At 41.0% G+C, this 26,333-nt stretch overlaps 1 protein-coding gene across 1 annotated transcript in view; it reads right to left on the bottom strand.

Moving 5' to 3' along the window:
• The window catches only part of CFAP54 (cilia and flagella associated protein 54), a 215,331-nt gene that overhangs the window by 83,889 nt on the left and 105,109 nt on the right, over nt 1–26,333 (bottom strand). The window contains exons 39-47 of the mRNA XM_081128376.1: nt 25,304–25,412; nt 16,448–16,600; nt 13,945–14,136; nt 12,178–12,265; nt 11,680–11,889; nt 9,808–9,874; nt 7,532–7,714; nt 5,718–5,804; nt 1,492–1,614 (exon numbers count right to left, since the gene is read on the bottom strand). Coding sequence (XP_080984502.1) covers nt 1,492–1,614; nt 5,718–5,804; nt 7,532–7,714; nt 9,808–9,874; nt 11,680–11,889; nt 12,178–12,265; nt 13,945–14,136; nt 16,448–16,600; nt 25,304–25,412 — 1,212 coding nt within the window. The remainder of the gene's footprint in view (nt 1–1,491; nt 1,615–5,717; nt 5,805–7,531; nt 7,715–9,807; nt 9,875–11,679; nt 11,890–12,177; nt 12,266–13,944; nt 14,137–16,447; nt 16,601–25,303; nt 25,413–26,333) is intronic.

Here is a 26,333-nt window from a genome sequence, read left to right as displayed (position 1 = left end):
CTCAAATCTTTCCCCCTCACTGCTCCCTTAGTAGAGAGACTTCCCAAACCACCTTCAATAAAACAGCCACCTGCTGCTCCAGACACTCTGTCGTCCTAACTCAGCTTGACTGTCCTCACAGCACATAACCACCTGACACATATTTATGTGCTTAATATGTTCACTGTTTGTCTTCCTCACTGGACCGTCCGAGAGTAATATGCCTCCAGGAAGGCTCTAGCTCTAGTTATCTTTTTACCGCTCTATCCTAATGCCTGGAATAGTGCCTGCATCAGTAAGCTCTCAATAAATATTTAAATAAACTAAAATATGATTTTAATAACAAAACATAAACTATTTACAATAGGGAAAGGCTGTTGACTGAGAAGCAAGCAAGAAAACACTGCTAATTTTACCGAGGTAAGAAAATGAATTCATTCATGCCACAGAAAATGAACAAAACCCAGCTGATTCCTCAAAAGCTAGATAGACAGATGCACACACACGCGCGCACACACATACCCTACTGCCTACTGCACGTCCCTGTTAGGACTTTCTGTAGGTAACCTCACACTACCCTACTACAGTAAATTACATGCTGTCGCAGTCAGCAGAGAAGCAAGCAGAGGCGTTCTAGGGGAATAGGCCGCGGTAACGAATGTTACTGTATGTAAATATGTCAGCTTCAGCAAGTAATTTTCAGGACCTGCAGCCTATTCCCCAGCTCCTTTAGGTTCTGCAAGCTGGAACCCCACCAGCACTTATCTACCAGTCGCACTCCCCCGGAGAGTCTCCCCCAGGACACTGGCTTGCTGCCTCCTCCCATTCCCTTCACTGCTGGCCCCCGAGAGTCCACGCATCTCCCTCTAACAAGACCACCCAGTGATTCCCAGGTCGCCATGAAAACTAAAGCAGAGGAAAGAAATAGTTCACTCTGATTTAAATGTAAACACTAGTCTTCATTTTTAAGGATGCCTCAATTATCTGGTTTACAGATACAAACTAAGCGATCCAGGTAAAACAACTGCCCAAAGCCAAAAAAGAGCAGACAAAATAGAGGAATGTCCTCTCCTCACAGAAATCAGAAGAAATTTGTAAAACACATGCTTAACTCTTTGGTATAAAGTATGTAAGTCAAAAAACACTTTAAAAAACAAACAAACAAAAACATGAGGAGAAGCGGTTCTGACTAAGAATATTAACCAGAAATTATAAAATTAGACACAAAAGTTTAAGCGGTAGTGGCTGATAGATGTGTCTACTGAGACCATCAATGATAACTATAATATAGAGCCAGAACTTCATTGTAAAAGGCCACACTCACTCCCCCATGATACCCTTCCACTCCGGACCAATGAAAGCTTGTGAGAACCTGAGGAGAGCCAGGCTTAACAAAGAGGTCTACAGTGCCAGAGACGTGTAAATACACCTGTGTGGAAGCAGGCCCTGGATTTTAGGAATGCAGTCTTCAAAAGGTAAAGCGATGGTTCTGAAACAAACTGAGAGGTTTACCTTCACTTTCCCAGTAGCTTTAGAACCGGCAGGTATTAAGGAAGGCATGTTTCTTCCATAAAAAATCTGGGACATCTCATGAAAGGCTTCAGAAAAGAATCTTAAATCTATAAGGACTTCAATCTTTAAAGGAGAGGAAAAACAATATTTTAAATGAAACATTTTGTTTTACTTATAAATAAAATAAAAATTTTACTTATAAAATAAAAATTTTATAGGAAAACCATCAACTGAGATCCCAAATGTGTGCTTAGTGTTGGTAACGTGTTGTGAGTTAATGTTTAGTAAGCATGGGTGAGGGAGATGCACGGGTTTGTGTGGAAGCCAGTTCACATGTGCGAGAGCCCAAGAAGCTAATAAACAACAGCAGGAGACTATTCAAAACAATGGGTGTTTATCAAATGTGGCTACTTCATACAAATATGATAGAGTTAAAAAATAATTGAATTTATCTTTATGTTCCCATGGTGAACTATGGTTTAAAAGAGAAACAAAACCCAAAACACTCCTGATGTTCTCTCACACTCAGGAGAGTCAAAGGCCCTGGGAGATGACCTCCACAACACAGAGGCAACAACTTGCTTTCTTACCATCATTAAGGGCACTGTCGATTTTAAAGATACATACTTAACAACATTAATTAACTGGTAACTATACGTTGTACATGGCTTATTTTGAATATAACCCAGCAGACCTTTGAATCAGGAAATGATAAGAAAAAAGTTCTTGACCAAATTCATTCATTTAACATGTTTGTTGAGCGCTCTTGGGCACCAAGCCCTCTTGGAGTTTACATTCCATCAGGATGTGCATTTAGCTAAATTTAAGTGATACAAAAAGATATACACAGTATGAGGGACTGAAGGTACTGACAAAAGTGCTACTTTCAAAACTGTGGTCAGGAAGAACTCTTAGGAAAAGATCTTTGAGAGAAGATCTGGGAATGATGTGAGGGAGAGAAACATGAGAGACAATGTGCTGAGGGGACCTCAAGTACAAGGGCATATGGTGGCGGCAGGAGCGCTCTAGGGGTGTTGGTGAGCTCAAGGAACAGCCTGTGTGCAGGAGCTCAGAGAGAGGGGCGGAGGGTTGGGAAACAGGTGTGAATGGTGGGCCTGGACACCAGAGTGGGGACTTGGGACCTCATTCTCTGGGTGGTAAGAAGCTACAAGAGACACTGAACAGGACAGGGCCTTAACCTGACTTATGTTTTGAACACAGCTAGTGGAACCTCAAGAGTGTAGAGATTTTAAAGAAATTAAAAAGAAGGTAAGTTAGGGGAAATGAGATGTAGCAATAACATGAACATAAAACATAAAGGGTCAGGAGGATATTTCCAGTGGAGAAAACTTCTTGTCTATTGAGTTGCGTACTTTGGTTCTTGCCAAGACACCTCGGGCTCTACTCTCCCCAGCACCATAGAATATCAAAGTAGGCATGAGGGAGTCACATGAGCTCTTTCTGACTTCTGGTTGAACACCTTTCTCGTTGCCCTTGGAGGAACCATTTCCTCACACCTGTGCAAGGGTACTCTCCTCTGGTCTGCACCATCAGGTTGCTGTACACAGAATGCCTGCAACTGTCAAGGCTACTTCTGGTTTCAGTTTATCAGACCAATGTGACCACTCAAGAAAGCAACGGGGATAATAGTGGACGTGTGTTTTCAGAAATGACCAACACTATGAACACAAACAAGCCAGATGGGGGGAAAAACTACTCATAAATCAACCCTTCACTCACACAAATACAGATCTAACGATACCCTTTCCAGAATGTTGGGTATGTTGAGAGAAAAAATCTTTCAAGATGCTGGCAGGTCTATGGTGAAGCCAGGCCAGTGGATCGTAAGGGGGTTGAAAGCTTTCCCTGAAAGCCGCTGGGGCACTGCAGAAGCTTACCAGCGTGATCCACTGCTGATTGATGTCAAAAAGCAGCCTTGTTTGCTATTTCCTGACTGCGACTTTTCTCTCTTCCCACTCACTGACCCCAATTTACTCCAGAAAGGTCAGGCGACCTGCGAACACAGGCTGTCATTCCTTTCTTCTGTTTGATGCATTGGTTGTGCTTTTTCATTGCTTCTGTTAAAACCCTAGTCGGGTTTTCCAGTCCTACTGCACCAGTAAGACCCACTTCCATCTCACTCAGCTCCTCACACTGTTCCCAGAGACATCTGATCACACCCTTCTGATCAAATTCTATAACTAATTCCCCCTCCCAACCCAAGGCTACAGAGTGGAGTCCACAGTTCTTCAGTGGCTTTTAAGCTACTCTAGCACAAAAACAATTGTCAGTGGTCCTGTCAAGTTAACAATCCAATAAAAAATAGTCATTTAACCAAAACCTTTGTTCTTTCAGTGCCTCTTTGCATCTCCTTTGGACATGTTACTAATGGTCACTACAAGCCTTCCATGCTTGCCTCTTATCACAGACCGGAATGAAACTGTTAGCCCCAATCTCCTCGCTTCTCCTACTGCTCAGCCTCCACATTATGTCCCAGTTTGAAACTAAGCCTGGCCTCTGGTTTTCTCCACATTGTGGACCTCTGCTAGTCTCATGTTGTCTTCTCTAACCTCCCTACTCAAAACCTCCATCCAGTCTAACCAAACCACTCCCCCCAAAACAAGGCAATACTTTCTCACCTGTCTTTCACACTACTGTCTGCCAAAAATGTTCCCTTCTTCCTCTCTCCTGCTTAGTTAGGCCCACTCTTTTCAAGCCTAAATCCTATCTACTTGTGAATGATAGAGACCCACAGCCATTTGCCTCTCTTTCAAACTCCTGGAGACAGTGCTCATCATAATCATTTGGAAATGATCAGGGGAAGGTGCACGTGTTACTGTTTTGTGTATCTGTCCTCTCTGCCTTATTGTTACGTCCCTATAAGCAAGGACCATGAGGCTACATTTCTTTGACTAGAGTTACTAACAAGGTGCTTTTATACAAAAGTTACTCAATAAATGTTGTTTCAGAGGTGAAGCAATAAATATTTACCAGTATCTTCTAGGTGAGTTCCCACTAAACACTAAGGAATGTGGACAGTGGGCATTTGATGAACGTCTAGAGATTTCAAATTCAATAATAATTACTGAATATCAAAGATACGAGTTTCTTACTCAGGACATTATACAGAACAAATAGATAAATAAATACAGGCCCTGCATTCAAGGATTTGGCAATCTTGAAGAGAGCACTGTTTTTTAAAAAGGAGAGAAAAGTTGTATGAAATTCAAAAGCAGAAGAGCTCTTAAGAATTCAGTAATTCAGTAATGGTGATCCAGAAGGTACCGTGGCTGGTAATGAATTATTTATTCCCAAGTTAAAATGTATTATCTTAACAGTCAGCACCAGAATTCCTCTTAGGGAAGGTGCTGTCTTTATTTAGAAACAGGATGTGATGGACTATTTGGGTCCGTAAACATAGGCGCAAAGCAGGGTCTGGATGGCGAGAACAGTTTAAAAGGAATTCTATTTTTCCCCCATTACAAAACAGGAACCATCTGGGAAGATGGGTGGTGGGCATTTCCAAAGGAGAAGGAGGGGTGAGCCAGTAGTATGTTGGAGCCACTCACTCCCAAGTGCAAGAGCTGGCTCTGCACATCTTGTCCCACATTAGAGATGGCGATGTGCAGAACAGGGAGAAAATCTGCTGGACCCACATACAAAACAAGCTCAACAGCAGTGGGAGCCTGGACCATAGCTGACTGGGAAAAGGGGCAGAGAGTGTGAGGTGCTAGAGGTTCCCACTCCACAGGGGGTTCAGGCCAACTGCATACAAATCTCGAAGGCAGAGGACCTCATCTGATTCCTAGGTCCCATAGTTCACTATAATTTAGTGCCTGTGTGTTTTGTCATTTCAGTTTTCTGTGCAATTAAAAATTATTGTATACCATAATATACATAAAGATCCTTAGCAAAAAATTCACAAAACTGCAGACAACTGACTCATTTGTCTCCAATCTTTCAGAAGTGGTGATTTCCAGGCGGCCTGGTGGTGGGTGGGCCTTGTTACCAGGTGTAGCTGCCCCTCACTTTACTGAGGCCCAAGCATAAAATTATCTAAACCTTTCTAACTGGCTCTTTCTCGTACTTTATTATAATGATGGGCAAGCCTTTTTAATATCAGTGTGCCGTATTATTATCATCAGCTTATTATGATGAGTAGTAGAGCCAAACTGATTCATGACAGTATCTTTAGCAGTTCAAGAATACTGAATGTCTTAACATACCTTGAGGATTCTTACTTCTAGATTTCTGACCAAGTCTTGGCAAATTCCAGAGACAAAATATTGGTACAATGCAAGGAGAGGCAGAATCTACCAACAAAAAAAAAACAAAAGATATTTTATCGAGTTAATAATCCAATAATAAAATTTAGCCAAAAAAAGTAGGAGATGTTATGTAATATAGAGATTGACTTTTCCATGCTAGGAGACTATACTGTTCAGTATAAGTAAAATGTTCTGCTTCGCATATGCTTCATTATTTTATCAGAACTTTATAAAGTGCTGTCAGGGAATTACAGTTCCTAGTACATGCCACTTAGTACACAAACCCTAGGTTTCACATCTTTTTAGAAATGGAAAAGTGAAAATGAGGTATAATACAAAATGGAAACTGTTTCCGTCCTGCAAGTTCAGCTAACAAAACTCTGTCAGTCAGCAAGAGGCTGCTCATAGCAACAGCTTTAAAAAGAATTAGAACTGATCCTAAATATTTCAAACATTATACAATACATTTTTCCACAATTATGCAATAAAAACAACACAATACCTTTTTTCTACAATTAATGCAGCACAAAACAATGAGTTGACTATTACCTTTGAGATTTTCTCTTCTTTAGTGAGAAATAAACACGCAACATTTTATTGTTGCCAATTGTTCAATTATTCAGAAAAATGTTCTCAATTTCTTAAGCTTCAGACAGAAAAAAAGTCTCATTTCTTTTTCAGTGCAGTGATATGTATTATATATAAATATGGGTAGGCAGCTAAAGGTCACCCAGGGGATAGAACTGCTTTCTAAACCCAGAAATGAATCCCCTTAACAATGAGAGGCGCACCACTTTGTTATTTTTTTCTAATAAACAATTTCTTGCCAAATCTGCCAACTGTTAAAAGCATTTATCAACCTCTCCACTTTAACACATGGCTTTATAATTTAACAGCTCATATCAGGGAAAAATAAATCTTTTCAATATAAGGAGAGAGAGTGAATTTAGAACAAGAGAATAGAAAACAATATATGAAAAAAAAAGGTAGGTATGAAAATTATGAAAGAAAGGGAAAAAGCGGAAAGGGATACAGAATAGATATTAAGAAGCAAATGGCGAAAGAAGAGATACAAAAGTAGAAGAAATAGCATACAGGAGAAAAATAGGAAAAATAAAACAAAGGAGAAAAGTATAAAATGACCAACAGCTAGAGCATACTAACTTGTTTTAAAAATGCAATCAACTACAAATTTATGATATATACTATATAATATATAATATATACAGGCAGTGGTTCATTTCCCCAAAGGGAAAAAGTTTTATTGGAATTTTTTAATTTCCTAGGATATTAAGAAATGTCTGTCTTTTATTTCACAGTTAGAATATGCTGTTTACTTAAGATACACCCTCATCCAAGAAAAGACAAGAGACGCAAGGATAAATTTATCTCAATAAATAAATAGTCTCATAGTTCTGGCACTGGTATGATCTGCCTGACAATGCACTGAGTTCCGTGTGCACTAGATTCCTCTGTTTGAGACCAGTGAGCCTTCCCAATCAGTTTCACCAAATGTCTTAAGAAAAAATGGTAAAACAGAGTAAAAGAAGAAAATCAAATAGACATTGTTTTCTAATCCAAAATGCAATGAAAACAGTGACGTCAAAGAATCTTAATATATTTTAATTTGAAGTACAGATAAAAATCTTGAATATAGAGTTTAAACGTTAAACAAGAACTGACCAAACATTAACAAACTTTGAAAAGTATAAGGTAAGTGGGGCAAAAAACCCGCAGTGAATTAAGAATTGTTGATGTTATCAATTACTTACTATTATATTTTGCTTAGCAAAGTGCAGTTCGCGTATCACATAATACAGACTGGCCACTACAGAGCAGATGTCAGCGCGGTGTACATCCGAGAAGAGCTCGATGCCTGGGAGAAGCTGAGTGATTTCATACTGCGCATAGCAACGCTCAGCTTTGGGATGTGGGAGTGTGGTTCTCAGCAAACCCTGAGAGTGAAGAAAGGTGAAATAAAGAGCTATAAACTGCATCTGCAACAATGACAAAGAAAGACAAGTACATATATGACTTCCTAAAGTGCTTAGCGCGTGCCTGACACACTCCACCCTGTACTAAACAGCACTTATCATTAATATGATCACCGTAATAGGTTCCAAATGTTTTTATCACTCAGGATGTGCCTTTTAAATTCCACGGTAATTGGATACTTATTATTTTCAGAAGAAACTATCATTATATTATGTTATTTGCTGAGAGAGAGATTTGTGTTGGGAACGATTGGTAAATTTGTTACACTCCCTCACTTCATCCTGTTTAACCAACCCCTAGCAGGGTTATTATCGCACACATGGCAAAACTGAGGCTCACACAGCTTATCTGAGGTCACACAGCTGATGGCGGCAGAAAGAAGATTCAAAGTCCTATCTATTTAATTCAGAAAACTGTGTTCTTTTTACTCTATCAACCTCTATGTAGAGGACACAACTTATTTCAGAAGTCTAAATCAAGTAGAGGTAATTCTGAATTTTAACCAAAGTAATTGAAAAGGTGACTTATTTGACCAATATTTCTTAAGTAATTTATATGGAGAACGTTGTACTAGACGTTGGGAAACAAGATAAATACACAAAACCAAACTTTACATTTAGGAGTGCTTCTTATGTTATCTTTAAAAACTGAAATTTCTTGATGATAAATGCATTTAATATTATTTTAATGTAAATATAGGAAAGAATTTTCATCAGATTGCTCATCAAAGTTATAAGGTATCTATTCTAAAATGCTAGGCAGTTGTTTACATTTTTAGTTTTACAAAATGTGCTTTAAAATCATAAAAAAAAATTAAGAAGTCTTTAAAAATAAATTCCACCACCTAATTTGTATTTTAGGTGTACTATTACTAAGAAATATGTCCACATTAAGCAAAAAGTGACATACGTTTTTAAATTACAGTTGACCCTTAAAGAACACAGGTTTGAACTGCATGAGTCCACTTATACACAGATTTTTTTCGATAAGTATCTGTGCTGTCTTCAATCTGCAGTTGGGAGTCTGCTGATGCAGAGGGTTGACTGGATTTTATATAGGGACTTACACATCCATAGATTTTACTACCTGTGGGGGATTCTGGAATCGATCCTCCATGGATACTGAGGGGCAACTAAATTTGGGGGAAGTGAAGTTACAAGCACATTTTCGACTATGTGGAGTCAGCACACCCCCAACCCTCTGGTTGTTTAAGGGTCAACTGTACTTATTTTCTAAAACATAAACTGCATTGTTTTCAAGAACAAGGAGTGTTGTTCATAAAGGATGTGCTATGCGGAGTCAGAATCAGCTTATCGCTCCCTTTACACCCTTGCTCTTCCCCCTCTTCCCTCTGAAGCTCAGGCAAGAGGTGAGCGGAACAGAAGGAAATTGAAAAGTCTGGCCTTACATTCAGAGAAACCTTTCCCAAAGAGCTTATCCATACAGCTTTCATAAGATATCAGACTCTTCTGATACACAGAACAAGGGTGTCCATACTTCAAAGTAAACAGAGCCTTCAGTACATTGCAAAGGCCCCGGTGACATTCCTGAATCTGAAAATGTCTTGTATTTCAGATAAAAGCTCCTTTCTTCTTCAGTCAAGTCAAACCCAAATCCTAAGAACTGCACACACTCTACATACTTCTGTAGCCTTCAACCTATTTTTTGCTTTCATTACATAGCATACTTTATACCGTGCAATTGAGCAAAACTTTACTCAGAGATGAGGTCACCTAAGGCAACCATGTGGAGTCAAACAGACCAACTTTGCTGCTCACTAGCAATGTGATCTTACCACAGACAGGAGACTCAGTTTCCTTATCTGTAAAACTCCTCCTTCTGTTACCTCAAGGAGAAATGGACCCTGCTGGATACTACAGGGGAAAGTGCTGCTCGGGGTCCAGCCAGAGGAGGGAAGGTGGGCTTATGATACTTTATCAACGGTCATGCTCTTTTCCTGCCTGGATGCTTTATGAATATGACAGACTCCTGCCCTTTCTTTTTGCTGAGTGGATGGTCGTGCTACTATAGAAAGATGGATATCAAGTGTTACCTGGAAGAGTATTGCAGACAAAATGCAACTGCTGGATCTCTTCTCGACGTCCAATACCTTAGTAAATCTAAATAAGTGTAAAGAAAAAGAAACTGATCCACAGACAGTTTTTCAAAACTGTTTTTATATAAATCTGTCTCTAATACTCACAGACTTTCCAAAATTAAAATAGTCTTTATTATTCTAAAAGTGCTACATACTCCTATAAGACCTACAATACTGAGAAACAAAAAATCACCTATAATCCTACCACCTAAACATGGTTAGTGGCAACCTTATGGCCAATTCCAACTTCTAGACTTTTTGCTAGTTATACACACATACATTTTGACTAGAATTATGCAGTACATATTACTTTATAAACAAATGTTCTGTTCATGGACATAATGAGCTACATCATTGCTTTAGAGAACTTTGATATTTTTAACCATAATGTAAAAATATTCATTGCCATTTTGATATTTTCCAATGCTGAGGTAAACATTGTTGTACCTACATTTTTTAGCGCTTGTCCTATTAATTCTGCTGGATAAATCCCTAGAAGTGGAGTTTTTGGGAAAAGGGGGTACACACTTTTGAAGTTTTTAATGAGTATGGCTAGATAATTCCTTCTGAAAGACTGAAACTGTGTTTTCTGGGGTATTCTATGGACACACTGACACTATCTATTAAATCCCTCCACCAAAGATTAAGGTAATGCCTCTGAATTTACTGCTGTCTCATGTTAAGTCTAATAGAAGAGTTTGGGTTTCTTTTCCTGTGGGTCTCAAAATTCACATCTGCAGCTATAAACCACATGACCTTCTTCTACGTCTTATTTAGATGAAGCCAGTTGGCTTCACCATATTAACTATGTTGATTAACGTCTGAGTTCAGCTTCTCCACATGGATTCTCGAACATGGTGTTTGCCCTTCTGAGTGGTGGGGAACAGTTCCTTCTAGTCAGGGAATCTCTGAGACCAGCCAAGGCCCCTGTAGTTTCGTACATCCTGTGGAAGTCAGACTTTCCGCTGCGTAATCGGGAAATGACTTCCCGTTGGCTGAATATCAGTAGACAGCAAGTTCAGGGGCTCGGAGTAGCTGAGGTGCCCAGTGGCCGGAATGCTACAGCAGTTCTTTTTCAAGCTGTGAACCTTTCTCAACCTTTCTATTCGCTGCTGTCAAGCTCTACTGTCATGAGCTCAGACTTTGTGGGGGTTGTGTGTGTGTGTGTGTGGTGTATTCTTTCCCAGGAGTGCAAGACAATCAAACTTAACAAATTTTTAAAAAGTCTTTACTGGTTAATACTTTTGAACTAGGTAATTTACTTCCCCTGCTCAAGGATGTTAATTTTCGGAAAACAATGTGATCATTAACTAGTTTTATTTTTTTAAATTTGCTCTACAGCTCAAAATACCATGCAGGTTTTTGCCCACCAGACCACACCCTATAGTTAAGCAATAAATGTACTGTAGTGAAGGAAACCTGTGCCTCTACCCTCCATGCTTTTATTTTTAAGTACGGAATGCTTCACGAATGTGCCCCTTGTCCTTGCTCGGGGCCTGCTTCTCTTCTCATCAGGGTCCCAGTTTCAGTACATGTGCTGCTGAGGCGAGCACCATTCCCTCCATGCTTTTTAAATGTCTCACATTAATCAAATAGTTAAGATATCTGTGAGTGCTAACTAGGTATAAGGCATTGTGATAGACTTTCATATATGTGTGACAGGCTGGTAACAGTCCCCACATCCTAATTCCTAAAACCTATGAACGTGTTACCTTACATCACAAAAACAATTAAAAAAGACTTTGCGATGAGGTTACCCCGGGTTACTGAGCTTCCCCACAAAGGGAAGCTACCTGATACAGGGCCGATCACCAGCATCACACTCACTGCGCTATCTTTGCCGATATGACCGCCCCTTGCGAACATCCCCAAATGCCAACTCTTGACAGGAATTCCTCACTGTAGTCTTTGGAACGCGCAGGTGAACCGCCATCGGGGGCACAGCTGAGCGAGGGGCCCAACTCTTTCCACGTATGCAGCACGTCTTGCTTCCTGAATATCTCATCAAGAGCTTGACACCAACATTTAAAAGCAGCCCTAGGACAGGAACAGAGCATTGAGCAGCAGCATTCTCCCAGACCTGTATCATTAAATCTTCCCAAAAGGGAAGGTGAGTACACTGAAGAAACATTTTAATTAAAATCGATCCCACCGTGTATTATGTCTGCATAACCATTTCTCTCGGGTAGCACTTGAAGAAAAAAATGTAGCAACGTAATATCATTGAAGAACTAGAAATTATGAGGCAATATTTTTTACAATTAAAAAATTTTTTTTCAAACAAAATTTTCCCTTGTTCTGTAGACCCCTAAAAAAAAAATCTACCTTTTCTTTCCTGCGAAGACGAAAAGATTTCCAAGCTGATGCAATGCCTGGACATTAAGACTTCTCTGATTGCTGGTTTGGAGAACCTCTGTATTTTAATCAAGTAAAAGAACAAATATCAGTTCCAGAAAAATACTTCCTTTATATTTGCAGGAATATTTTCAACTGTATTTTTCCTTAACTGTGTGCAGAAGCCAAATGCAAGCTAGTAGTGCCTTCAAATGACATGTATGCAGAGAGTAAACGATGTTCTCTTTGAATGCAGTGGAGTGGGAGATTAAGTCTAACAACAGGTGAGAAACATGGAGAAAGTGAAATAAGAGTCAGGAGGGTAGAAATGGTTGAGAGGAGAATGCAGAAGAGGTGTGCAAGGGAGACTGGGTTGGGAGGATGTGGAAATGACATGTGTGGCTACAGTATGGTTTTCCTTGGGGGGTGGTGAAGGAAGGAAGGAGTGGGAACGTTACAGAGGTTCCTAGATGCCTCTGTGGGAAAATGTGGATGTTAGTCTATAGCAGACGGGAGCCTTGAGCAGGGACGTGACAAGATTACAGCACATCCGATTCTTCCTCTTACCCAAATGCAAAAAAAGCAAATCTTTAATATCACTTGAACTGGGAGGTGGGGGTAGGGATTGAGGGGGTTCTGATGAATGAATGCATGCATTCAAGGATGTGTAGCTAAAATACCCAACCGACACGGCAATGGTTTCTAATGAGGGCTGTACTGCCCCCTAGGGGTAGTTTAGAAATCTTAGGAAGGGTTTCGTTAGTTGTCACAATGGGACATCTGGTACGTCGTAGGTGAAGACCAGAGACACTGGATGGCCTGTAACACACAGAACCCTCCCCTACAGTGAAGAAAAAGGTGAGAAACTTGTTTGCAATTGCCTGAGTCTAACGTCTAGCTTCATTCCATATGTAAAAAGGGTATATTTGCATGTTTTCAAAATGCTCTGAATTTGCCAGAAATGCAACCACACACTGTAATACTGTTTTGTTCAGAACTTTACCTAGATTTATTTCCTATTTTACAAAATTATGTAACCAAAATTAACAGTGCTGAAGCTATGTGTCACCAGTATAACAAAGGAACCGCTCTGTGTTCGCAGCTGTGACACCGTGGTGAACCTACACACAGGATATGAGCATCTGATTATTTAAATGCACCTTCCGCTGCTTGAGCACTTCCCTCCCAACAATAGATCCTTCTATTATAAAGCGACTTTACTTATCCCTTATTTTATATTTAGAGCTTCGCGTTGATTTTGGGGGGGAAATAATACATGTAGGAAGAATACATTAAATATAAACTTTACTGGAGAGAGTAGAGGAGGCAATTACAAAATGTCTGCTATAAAAAAAGGGAGATGTTGGGTTTACAATGTGGGTTGAGTACATACTGCTGAATTCCTAAAAGCCCAACCAATTGGAAAGACAAAGAAAGTGAAATCAGCTAAGGCAGAGCAAAAGAACTCGACAGTGGCCACAACTCAACAAGCGGCTCACAGACACAGTTAAAGGGGGTTGGACAGGAGGGTGGCCTAAGATCCCCCAGTGTGACAGCCAGGCTGGGGGAAGAGGGTAACAGGAGGTGCTGGACACATCAACTCGACCCTGCTGTCACTGCCCGCAATGGTATGAGGAACAGATTTTATTGCAAGCTCTTTCATCCTATTTTTAAAAAGAACATGTCAAGTCCAAATGTAACCCAAGAGTCATGTGGGTGGAACATACTGAAAATATATACATAATGAGGAAATCTCACCAATAGTTTTGTAATATGAAGAAATTACGAGGCCGAGTTGTGAGTAGGGGAGTTTGCTCTTCTCCACTGAACTGAAGACGCGGAAGTGCTCCTGAGAAAGGTCGGGGGGCGTTGGCATGTGCATCTCTTCTGTCCCCAGGCAGAACTCCACCTTCCCAGTAGAGAATTTTGAATTGTTAACTCCTTTGTCTCCTATGCATGGGGGACAATTGAAAAGAAATTTAAAATGGAAAGAAGAAGGGAAGTTGACGGTGAAGATAAAGGTAGTAGAAATGGGAAGGGGGGAGAAAGGAAAGATTTTTATGTAGCTGAGACTTATGTGCAGGTTGAGGAACTTTGGCTCCTTAAACTTAGTATCCAGAATCATTTCTGAGTGCACAGGGCTGTGGGGATGGGCTCTATACTCCAGCTACTTCACAGTCTGTCCGCAGGTATATAAATGCTAAATAATGCTTTGCTTCTCGGTGGGAATTGGTGGAAGTTACACCATTTGGCCTTGCCCTTCTCTAACAGCTTCCAACAGTAAGATGTTAGTTTGCCTCTGGGGCGGAGGCCTCTGGGATAAAAGCAACACATAGGTAGCTCTGGCCTGAGGGGGAAAAACGGGAAAAAGCTGTCTCTTTTTATGATCGGAGTACCAAAAAAAAGGGGAAAATATTCTAGGGAAAGTGGTCAAAAGATGCAGAGAGAGAGAAGCAATTGGGGATTTTGAAGTCTACAGCCTGAGGACTGGGATAAGCTGCTGGGAATATTTTGGTGTATGTGTTCCATACTGTTGAGTTGCATGGCCCCTGGTGACCCTGTGAGTGAGTGATGTCCACAGTGTCCTGTCCTCAGTTGTCCTGCTTAGCTCCTGCACACTCATGCCTATGGCTTTTTTAAAAAATATATCTTTATTGATTTCAGAGAGAGGAAGGGAGAAAGAGAGAGAGAGAGAAAAACATTAATGATGAGAGAGTCATTGACTGGCTGCCTCCTGCACGCCCCCCACTGGGGATCAAGCCCACAATCTGGGCATGTGCCCTGACCAGGAATCAAACAGCGATCTCCTGGATCATCGGTCGAAGCTCAACCACTGAGCCACGCCCAGCCAGGTGCCTATGGCTTCTTTTATGGAGTCAATCCATCTCAGATCCTCTTTTCCTGCTTCCTCTACTTTTCCCAGCATTAGTGTATTTTCCAAAGAACGCTGCCTTCTCATGATGTGCTTAAAGTGGAACACCTTTTTTTTTTTTACTCCAGCAACGTTTCGGGCTAAATTTACTTTAGGGCACCCTTATCTGTCTTTCTGGTGATCCAGGGTATCCACAGAGTTCTCCCCCAACACTATATTTCAAATGAATATTAGATTCATATTTCAGTATTTCAAAATAACATTTTGGTACCAGGTGAGATTTAGAGTGAGTTCATGTAAACCATGCCTAGGAATTTTACTTCCTTTTTTATTCATGCCCTTAATCATTGTCAATGTGCCATAAGTGAAAAAACTTTAAACATGATATGGAGAGCTCTTTTAATGTAATGTGAGTCTGTGGACAACACAACCAAAAACTGTGGGTACATATCATAGCTTTTTGCAGGGGGCAGCAACAACAAATACATACATACATGTATACATACAGACATATACACATACATACATATATACATACATACATAAAACTTTGGTCAGTTGTTATAAAAAAACTGGTCAGATTTCTAAAACATAAGTTCAGTGGATATCAGCATCTTAGATATAAGTTTAAATCTATTTTTAAATAACTTTAAAATGTAATTATTTTAAGTTTATTCTTTATTATTCCGATAAATTTGAATAGCAAGAGTCATAAACATAAATTAGGATTTAAAAAAATTTTAAATAACCTAAATATAGATAAATTTGACTATGCTCTTCTTTGAGGTTACCACTTACTCAAAGCCCTGCTTTCATTATGTTCACAAATCGATAGATGTTGAGAAGGGAGGAAAACAAATGAACATAATGTAACTAATGATAGTAAACATCTTGTTTTAAGCCAAAATAATCTCTAAAGATAAAAATCTGTGGTATTAACAAGAAATCTTATTGATTCTTATATTAAAAAGCATCCATTTCTTTGACACTGATAAAGTAGTGTTTTGGTAAAAGGTTCTAGTTAATTCAGTATGAATCAATTCATCTGCTCATGAAAATTAAACAAGGCTACAGCACCATACTTGCAAAGAAAATGGTAAGAGCACAGATGTACAGAACTGAAAAATTACCAAATACTGCTTTTGTATCTACTTTACACAAGGAGAATGGTAGTTTCACGGGAAGCATAAAAGCACATGAGTGAGACAGAGCCTTGGTTGGAATAGAGTGAGGGATGATGTGATCCACCAGGCAAGAAGAAAGTGAAAGGCAGCAGTGAGTGGGCTCAGAAGTGGGGAAAGGAAGCACCTGTGGCAGGATGTGGTAGGTCTGCAGGGGAGCATCCCCACCTAAATAAAAACTAAAGGGATACAGAGCAAGTATTTTTACCTTGTGTCTGTGCAAGAAGCAATGAAAGCAACTTTCTGCTGTGTCGGATTGATCTGCTATGATATCTGGATTTTTCCAAAGTCTCTCTAAAACATCTCAGAGTGTCTGTCACATCCACGGGCACACAGACGAGTCCTCTGGCTCGGCTATATTCTGAAAGGAAGGAAGAGTAACACTGGGGATGAAATGCTGCAGGAAGCCAACTAGTAAGTAGCAAGAGACTCTTAGTTCAGAGAATTTCTTGGTCCCAAACTAAGGCTACTAAATTCAAAGGCCCCTGGGTATGTAGCAGGTATTTCAACATTCAGATATTTTTTTCTTGGTATATTTGAAAGTTCTTTAAAAAACAAACAAAAAACAAACAGAAAACTTTTGACTCTTATGAAATGCAAAAACCTTTAGATCTTGCCAATTTTCCTCATGAAGCCTCCTACTTTTTTCTGCTGACCATAAAAGCTAAAATAATCTCCTCCTTCTCAGCAGCCTCTTCAAAGCAGGGGTACCTTGGGGAAGAGACAAAAGGAAGAAACAAAAAAGCTTGGAGATGGGCAAATGCTCCCTTAAGAGAAGGAAGAGACTGTTTCTCACGTTGGAGGATGTGGAGGAAAAGAGATGGGGCCATAAGTGGGCATGAAACTAACAGAGAGTCCAGAAAAAATGGCTGGGAAAAAAGTTGCTACGAGGTCTCTGGAGAGGAAGTAACCATCCAAGAATCAGGCTGCAAAAAATTAACATGAAGCGGGCACACAGAAAACAGGAAATGTGGGCTTCAGCTGGAGAAACAAAGGAACTGACTTCTTCACAAACTGAACAGGTTGAATACCCCCTGCAAAAGCTGGGGTGTTTATAGTACAGTGACTTTGAGGGATGCAGCTACAGGAGGTTGAGGCAACACCTTTGCCCTTGAGAGTCTACTGTCTAGCTGAAGAGATGAAGCATCTGTCATGGGCATCTTAAAGTCGCATCGGCAGGGAGTGTCTGCTTACAGGCTAAGATGAGGAGAGCACAGGAGAGAGATGGGCACAGGGAGGAAAGAGAGCTCGAAAGACTGCGGGAGAGAAGGCAGATCAGCTGTGTCTTAGGAGGGTGGGGACGACTTAGGAAGAAAGATAGAAGGAGTTTTAGATTATTAGCATAAGAATAGCTGAGGATGGCCAGCACTTACACAAACCAGGGCCTCTTCTAAGTAATTTACAGCGGCAGTCTCATCGAACCCTAAAAACACCTGTAAGAGGAAGGTAGGTACTGCTGTGTCCTCGCTTTACAGAAGAGGAAGAGGAGGCACAGAGAGGAGTCGGGTAGCCTCCCTCGGGTCGCAGGCCTAGTGTGTGCCAGGAGAGGCATGGCAGCAGCAGTGCGGTGACACGGCCAGTCCTGCTGAACAAACATGGGCTTGCCGGGGGCCCGAGGCACTCGCTGAGTAAGTGGTCCTGGTCATTTTTACTGGGAAGCTGAGCCAGGGTTCTGAGCAGGACCCTGACAGGAAGTGGTGTTGTAGGAAGATTTAGCCCACGCTTACATGCACAGCAGACCTTCAGGAGGTTGCTGGCTGAGAGGCTGACAACAATGTGTGATCTGAACTTGACTAAGGTAGTAGCAAAGGAAACAAGGGAGGGAAACGGAACTTTCCATTGTTGAAGCAACAGGAAGAGTAGTTACTTGGCTAAAAGGGGGTGGGAGTTACCTATTCCCCATCCGTTCAGGGCCAATGGCCTTGCTTCTTACCTCACTTGAAAACATCCAATACAATCAAAAAGGAATTCCCACAAACCCCACCAGCACATCCACCCAGCCCCCAGCCCATCTACACCTCAACAGCATCTCTCCAGCTGTTCTCTTTTCTCCAAATCATCAATTTTTCCCTCTGCTGAATCTTTCCCAGCAACACATTTTGCTGTTTTTCTCCCATCTTTAAAAAAACATTAAAAATTGCGAGTCAGAGGAAGACAAGTATCACATGATTTCACTTATATGTGGAAACTAATGATCTCTTAGCCTTTGAGGCACCATGGAGGAACCTGGAGAGTGCTATGCTGACTGAAGAACCTTTCTCTTGACCCTACTTTCCCCTCAAGGTACCATCCTATTTCTCTGCTCCTTTTTTACAGTAAAACACCTCAAAAAGTTCTATATTCATTGTTTCCCATTCTCTCTTGAACCCACTTAAATCAGACACCCCCCCCCCCAATCATTCCACCCCAAGGATCTTCATGTGGCTAAATGTGATGTTCAACTTTTAGACTCTACCTCCCTTTAGTTTTCAGCAGCACGTGACTCAGTTAATAATTCCCTCCTCTTTGAAATACTTCCTGCACTTGGCTCACAGGTCCTCTTCCAACCTCACTGGCATGTCCTTCTTGGTCCCCTCTGCTAATCCAGCCTCATCAGCCCAACCTCTTAATACTGGAAAACCGCAGGGCTCTATCCTTAGGTTGCCTCTCCTTTCTTCTTAATTTATACCCACCCCCTTGATAATTTCATCTAGTCTCATGGCTTTAACCATCATCTATATGCTAGTGTCTCCCAAATTTATATCTCTGGCCCCAACTTTTCTGAAGTCCAGGCTCATCTATCCAATGATCTACTCTGCTGTGCATTCAACAGACATGTCAAATTTAACAAGTCCCCAACTGACTTCCTAATCTTTCCCCGGAAACCAGCTCCTTCCATAGTATTTCCCTATCTCACTAAAGGATGGTTTCATTTCCATAGCTGCTCAGGCCCAAAGCTGGAACCGTCCTTGACTTCTCTCATACTCCAAATCAAATTCATAGCAAATCCCACAGGCTCCCCCTTCAGAAAACATCCAGAGTGCCACCACCTCTCACCAGCTGCAGCCTCCACTGCCACTTCCACTATGTTCCAAGACCTTACTATCTCCTGTGAAATTACTGCAATCATCCTGATAACCAGTCTCCCTGCTTCCACCCTTGCCACTCTCAACACAGCAACCAGAGGATTCTTTTTAAAACTTTAGTCTTCTCAGGTCACACCTTTGCCCAAGACCCTCGGTTAGCTTCCCATTGCCTACAGCAAACACCAAAGCCCCAAGAGTGCCTTGTAAGGCCTGAGATGAGCTGGCTCCATGACTGCTCTGACCTTTTGTCTTACTCTTCTCCCTGCCTCCTTCTCACACCAGGCATGCAGATAAGTGCGCCACTGAGCTACCAGGCCTGATAATCATTTGTGCCCTTTCACGTTAGACTGTCCTCTAACCTTATAGCACTCAACCTTATAGCTAGATATCAATGGTCATGGGAAGACAGATACTTTCTTCTGACTTATTGAGACAGTATGGTAATTTTTACATGGTCCTACATACTAATTATAGATTTCACATTGAGTTCATTATCATGAAAAGCTTGGCATCCAGCTTATAGGCCTTTAAAAGACTCTAGGACCTCTTGGAGCAATGTTTAGGCCATACTTTTGGGCTTGTTTGAAAAGTTTTAGGATGCTGAATTTTTTTCAGTGTACTGAACTGAGATCACTAACATGTTAAGTATAGTGGGTCTTGTGCAAGTCACCATGACCTGTTTGCAAGGTGGCACTCTGTCCTGTCCCCGCCATCGTGCTCCCTCAAGTCCACTCTCCCCTAATCGTGCACTGTCTTACATGATCCTGACAAGGCATGTCCCCAGCCCTCCCACAGCCACCCTTATGTACAACACCCTGAAGTTTATAGATTTCTGCTCTGTTTTTCTTGCAAGAATTCATGAGCTCGGATTTTATCTGTTTCTCCTCAGAGAGTTAGATCAGGGAAAGAAGCCAGCAAAGAAAAACAAGGGAGCTAGAAGCCCTCGCATATTAATATTTTGAGAGTCAGTTACTTTCTCTAGGCCTTGGTTTCAAATATCTGTCAAAAGAGGGATGGAAAAGAAAAAAAGTGGGATGAATATTAGTTACCTCCTACGGTCATTATTTTAAACTGTGTGTAAAGTGTCCAGCATAGTGCCTGCCATGGAGTAAGCACTCAGTAGATGGAGGCCTATGTTCTACTGTCAGTCATACATTCTTACCATATATGTTAACACTTACCAGTACTAGACACCATGCGAGGCACTGAGGAGACATGCTCCCTGCTCTCATGGAGCTTATATTCCACAGTAGAAATCACAAAGGCAAGTCGGTGACGAGAGGGACAGGAGGAGGGGAAGGAGTTTGCCATCTTTAAAATAGGGAGTCAGAATAAAATTACCCTCCTGCTACTTTTATCAGTTATCTGCTCGTAAGTCATTCCTTTTTTTCTAAACTTTATTTTGTTGTCTGATTTTCCTTTTTTCAAGCCCTACGGTACCTTTTCCTTGGGGTCTAACTGGGGCTCTGTCTGGTGGTTTGTGGCTGTCTACATGAGATAAATGATGGAAAGCAATGAGGAAGCATCAGCTTCAGACGCCTTATCCTGACATCTATCTCAAGGGGGGTCCTGTCTGGAAACTCCCATGGATCATTCAAGAAGCCATTTCAAAGCCACAACAGTTTGAAATTGGTGAGAAGAGAAGGAGGAGCGGCAGGAGGAGGAAAGGAAGAAAAAAGAAGGGAATTATTGTCTTCCATTGTACCAGTGGAGTCGCTGAAACTAAAATGCCAGTGGCTCCTGGAATATGGGTCCGCCAACGAAAACTCCCAGGGAGCGATTCGAAATGTGGGCTGCTTTCTGCACATTGGGTCGTATCAGTTCAAATGCCCAGATGCAGTAATAAAACACACCCGCCAAAGGGTTGAAAATTCCAACACACCTGAAGACTGAATAACCCTATCGGAAAACTTAAAACCAATAAGGTCAAGACTCAGGAAGGAGATTCCAGACAGAATGCAAAAACAGTGACAATAAAATACACAGCCACAGAGTTGTCTCCCCTCTGAAGCTTGACAAGCTAGCGAGTTACTCATCCATACAAAAAGTAATCTATAAAGTGAGGTATTCTCATGTCTCCAAATCCTACAGAGACCGTACCAAATTACATATGCATTATTAAATAGTTAGAGGGAGAATGGAATGCTTTTAAATAATGAGATCACCAAATGTTCCTAGGCACTGGAGCATTACAACATCTGCTCTGAAGAATGAAATATATCAAACGTTAGTCACAAATGCCATTATGCCAAAAGAAAATCTATGATGTTCTAAAGAAGCAATTTGGTGTGGAAAACATCAAGAATATGCGTGGTCTTTTAAAAGAATTGCAAACAGGTCATGGTGACAAACATAACACCCACCATGAGTATAAACATGTTAATGATCTGAGTTCAGTACACTGAAAATAATTCAGCATCCTAAAAATCTGACAAATAAGCCCAAAAGTGTGCTCCAAGTGTGCCAAAACATTGCTCCAAGAGGTCCTAGAGTCTTTTAAAGGGCTATAAGCTGGATGCCAAGCTTTTCATGATAATGACTCAATGTGAAACCTGTAATCAGTATGCAGGACCATGTAAAAATTACCATACTGTCACAGTGAGTCAGAAGAAAGTATCTGTCTTCCCATGACCACTGATATCTCGCATATACTTTCTTGAGTGCTGTAAGATCAGAAGAGAGTCTAACCTAGAGGGCATAGATCATGACCAGGCCTGGTAGCCCAGTGGAGCATTTATGGGCTAAACAATCTTCCCAGGGTTTGAATCACAGTTCCAGGACTTACTAGTAACATTTCATTCTCTATCTACAATGTAAACATAAAAATACCTACTCCTAAGATTATAAAAATGAAAGCAGCTAATGGTTGTAAAGTGCTAACTATAGTGCCTGGCCCAGTTAATTATTATTGCCACTATAATACTTTTTAGATTTTTATCCATTCAAATATTCCTGCTCTAGCTATTGCTAAAACTGGCTTATAGGTCCACCACCACTGAGATTCAACTCAAAGGATCACTGCAGCCTGATCCCACCGGCCTTCCTGTCTGTCCCACCACCCACCATCTTGACTTTCCACGTGCAACTTTACCAACAGGCAAGCACAGTGCTTTTCTGACATGATGCACCCATCACCAATAATCACCTACTGGTCACACAGGTCTAGAATTTTACTGGAACACACCCAGGAAGAATCACACTCTTCGACGGGAACTAGTCACACCTGTGGATTGACCACACAGGGCCTCCCACTGTTTACTGAATGTGAGGGATAATTTGGTTTACCATGGACAGTAAAACCTACATGGTCACCAACCTCACTCAGCTGGACCCTGTACACTGCTCTGCAGCCTCCTATCTTCCCTTCGATCTCCCCTAGTGGCCAGCCCACTCTTCCACATTCTGAAATCTCCTGTCCCATCAACCTTGGCTATGCCTTCGACCCCCGACTTCATTAAGAAAATCCTCAGTCCCCAGTGAGAATGCCTCCCACTCCTTCCTCCCCCCACCAGCTTTCCCACATTGAACCTACTCTCTCCTCCTCCCCCTGCCCTGGGGGTTTCACCCTCCTGTCCGAGGCCAATTCCCCTGCATCCCAGTCTCTGCCTATTTCTCCTCAAGCTCCTTGCCATACCAAATATCTCCCCTGTCTCTAAGCTCACCCTCCCTACTGGCTCTTTCCATTTAAGATAGAAATACGCTCCTATTTAAAACAGACACACCAAGCAAAGCCCTCCTGAGCCCCGCACTTCCTTCTAGCTGCTGCCACTGTCGTTCTTGTCACTGCTAAGCTCTCTGAAAGACAACTCTCTATTCAATGACGCTGCAGGCACAGCTCACCACCTCTGCACCCACCCACCCCACTCAAAATACTTCCCCTACCCTCTCCACCATTTCTTTGAAGCTACTCTTATTAAGGTCACAGTCATTCATTCAACAAATAGATACTGAGTTTCTACTATGTATCAGACACGATGAAGGCATCTGGATTATAACAATGAAAAAAGCAATGGTCCTTATTCTCACAGAGTTTAGACAGACTAGTAATCAAGAAATACAACGAAAAACTGAATTATACAGTAGGTGACAGGTGGCTGGTATGTGCTTCAGAAAAAAAGAAAATGTTTAGCAGAGTATGGGGAAGCAGAGAAGCGAGCGGAAGCAGCTGGGAGCAGTTTTAAATACAGTGGTCAGGGTGAGCCTCACTGAAAAGATGGGACGTACACAAAGACTTAACGTAGGTGAGGGGCTATCAGACAGACATCTGGATGGGGGAAGAGCATGTCAGGAAGGGAAACTGCTGCAGCAAGGCCCTAAGATGAGGGTGTCATAGCAAAGAGACCAGTGACAATGACTTCCCAAATACAACAGTCTCTCCTCATGTTATGTGACCTCTCTGACTGTTGATGGCTTCGTCTTGCTCGGTCCCTCGCCCTTGCTTGGCCTTGTTTATACCACTCTCGTCTGCTGTACCTCCCGCCTGTCAGGCCACAACCCAATCTCTTTCAGACACCGTTCTTCCTGTTTCCTCCTGGGACAGACCTTAGGGCTCCTCATCTAGTCTGTGGCTCTTCATCCTCAGGGTACAGAGCAGCGTCACACTTCCCTACTCCTTTTGAAGTGAGGTGTGGCCATGTGATTTAGCCAATGAATCATGAGAAGTGACATGTGTCACTTTCAAGTATCAGCATTAAGAGCCACCACAATTTATATATAACTCATCAATGTTGTAATGAAATGATGTTGAACGAAATGGCATTATTCAAGAATCTGCTGTAGTATGGAGGATATGATCTGCATAAATGAATGAGTGAATGATTTCAGCAGATCCCCCTTATCCATGGTTTCACTTTCCATAATTTCAGTTACCCACAGTCAACCATGATCTGAAAATATTAAATGGAAAATTCCAGAATAAACAATTCATTCGTTTTAAATGGCACGCCACAGAACGGTGATGAAATCTCACATTATCCCGCTCCTTCCCACTCAGGACATGAATCATCCCTTTGTCCGGCGTATCCGTGCCGTATACACAACCTGCTCATTAGTAGCTTATTAGTGGTCTCAGTTATCTGATTGGTTATCAGAGAGAGACAGAGAGACCATATTCACATAACTTTTATTACAGTATATTGTTATAACTGTTTTATTTTTATTGTTGTGAATCTTTTACTGTGCCTAATTTATAAATTAAACTTTATCATAGGCATGTATGTATATGAAAAAAACATAATATATTTATAGGGTTCGGTACTACTCCCAGTTTCAGCCATCCTCTGGAGGTCTTGGAACGTATCCAAGGATAAGGGGAACTATTCTGCATACACGCACATACATGCAGAAACCCACAGATAAATAGATGAAAGAATCCTAACACCTCAAAGAGAAGACTTGAATTTCTTTCCTATACCAGAAGCAGATGCATGAAAAGTACAATGGAGAGAGGCCTTATTTCCATTTCCATCTTTTTCTACTGCTTCATTCCTACAAGCTGCTGCCAAAATACTCTGAGAGGGTTCATCAGCTGAAAGCAAAGGAGCCGTGGCATTCCCAAATCTTCCTCTGAGCTCTAGTTAAAAGACATACAACTTCACCATGGTAAAGCCAACAGAAGAACAATCTATTCTGATTACGGAAATGGAAGTTACGGGTGTCAAAACAGCGAACAGCAAAAGGTCAACATGAAGAGTTCCCAAGAGAGAGAAGAACAGGGAAAACAGCTTGGAACAGTCTTTCCCATCTTTGTTTTCCCACCCATCTCCTTTCTCATTTTAGTGAAGATTTATTTCTTCTCTTTAATTTAAACATTAATAAACATGGGTTTTAATTACCCTTAAGTGACACTGATAGCAACATAAGATGGTAAATATCAAATGGAATATTTTCTGTCAAATAAACATGCAAAAGAGATTTCGCAAACATTTTAATTATGGAAGATCTGACAAGCAGAACACAACAGCCGACCTCGCTCTAAAAGAGCTGAAACTGGTTCTGACCTGAAAGGATGAGATTTTTCAGGAAATCTGTGCCGTTTCCAGTATCTGTCAGTTTAGTGATTGGAGGATTAATCTTGAGTTGCTTCCCAATAAAATTTCGGCAGGTTATCTTAAAAAGGAAAGATGAAAACAAATACAACTTAGGTATTTATAGCCAAAAATTTGGCTCACTTCAAATGTTTATCTTACTTCTCATTTGTCAAAAGCAGAAAAGAGATACAAAAGGATGCTACAAATAAAAGCTAGCAGAGGCTTTCGGGGGAAAAAAGCAGCTATATAATTTTTCATATTTTTGTACAGCACAGCTGGAAGAGCATTAGGCAAATTATGTAGAGCAATTAGAACATAATTTTCTGATATTCTGTAAGTTTACAGGTCTAAATATATCTTCCATTATGTAAGCTGAAACATATTTAAAATATAGGCTGCTTTTCCAATGGCACATTTTTCCACCCGACTCATAATTAATGCAATTTAAACTTCCCTGGTGAAGCTTTTCAGAACTAACTTTCCCTGTAGTATTTTTAAAATTTAATTTCTAACAGATACTTGAGTGCTAAAATTGTAAAATATCTGAAAGTGAAACATTTTTAAACAGCAGAAAATTCTTTTATAAAAGGCCCAAGATCCTCTTCTCTCTGTCACTCCCTTCCCACTCCTTGAGCTAACCTATTGCCCCAAATACAGCCCTCCCTGACCCCTTCTGCTGTAGCTGCTGCTGCTGGACTGTCCCTTTCAGGGACTTCTATGATGAGATGTAAATACAGTCTAATAAAATGTAAACTCCTTCCCACAGCCTAATAAGGCTCTACTTCACCTAGTCCTTTGCACCTCTTCAGCTTCATTAAACAAATCTTTACTGAGCAGCTATTAGTGCCAGGCACAGCTTCAAACTCAAGGGCTATATGGCAGAGAACAAAGCAAACAAGAATTTTCATTCTTACGGAACTTATTCTAGTGGAAACAGAAAGAAAATAGCAAAATAGAGAAGTACATTATAGAGAATATTGAAGAGTTATAAATGCTATAG

This window comes from Miniopterus schreibersii, assembly GCF_964146895.1.
Source record: "Miniopterus schreibersii genome assembly, chromosome: 2".
Classification (NCBI taxonomy): domain Eukaryota; kingdom Metazoa; phylum Chordata; class Mammalia; order Chiroptera; family Miniopteridae; genus Miniopterus; species Miniopterus schreibersii.
This window is presented reverse-complemented; position numbering and strand designations above follow the sequence as displayed.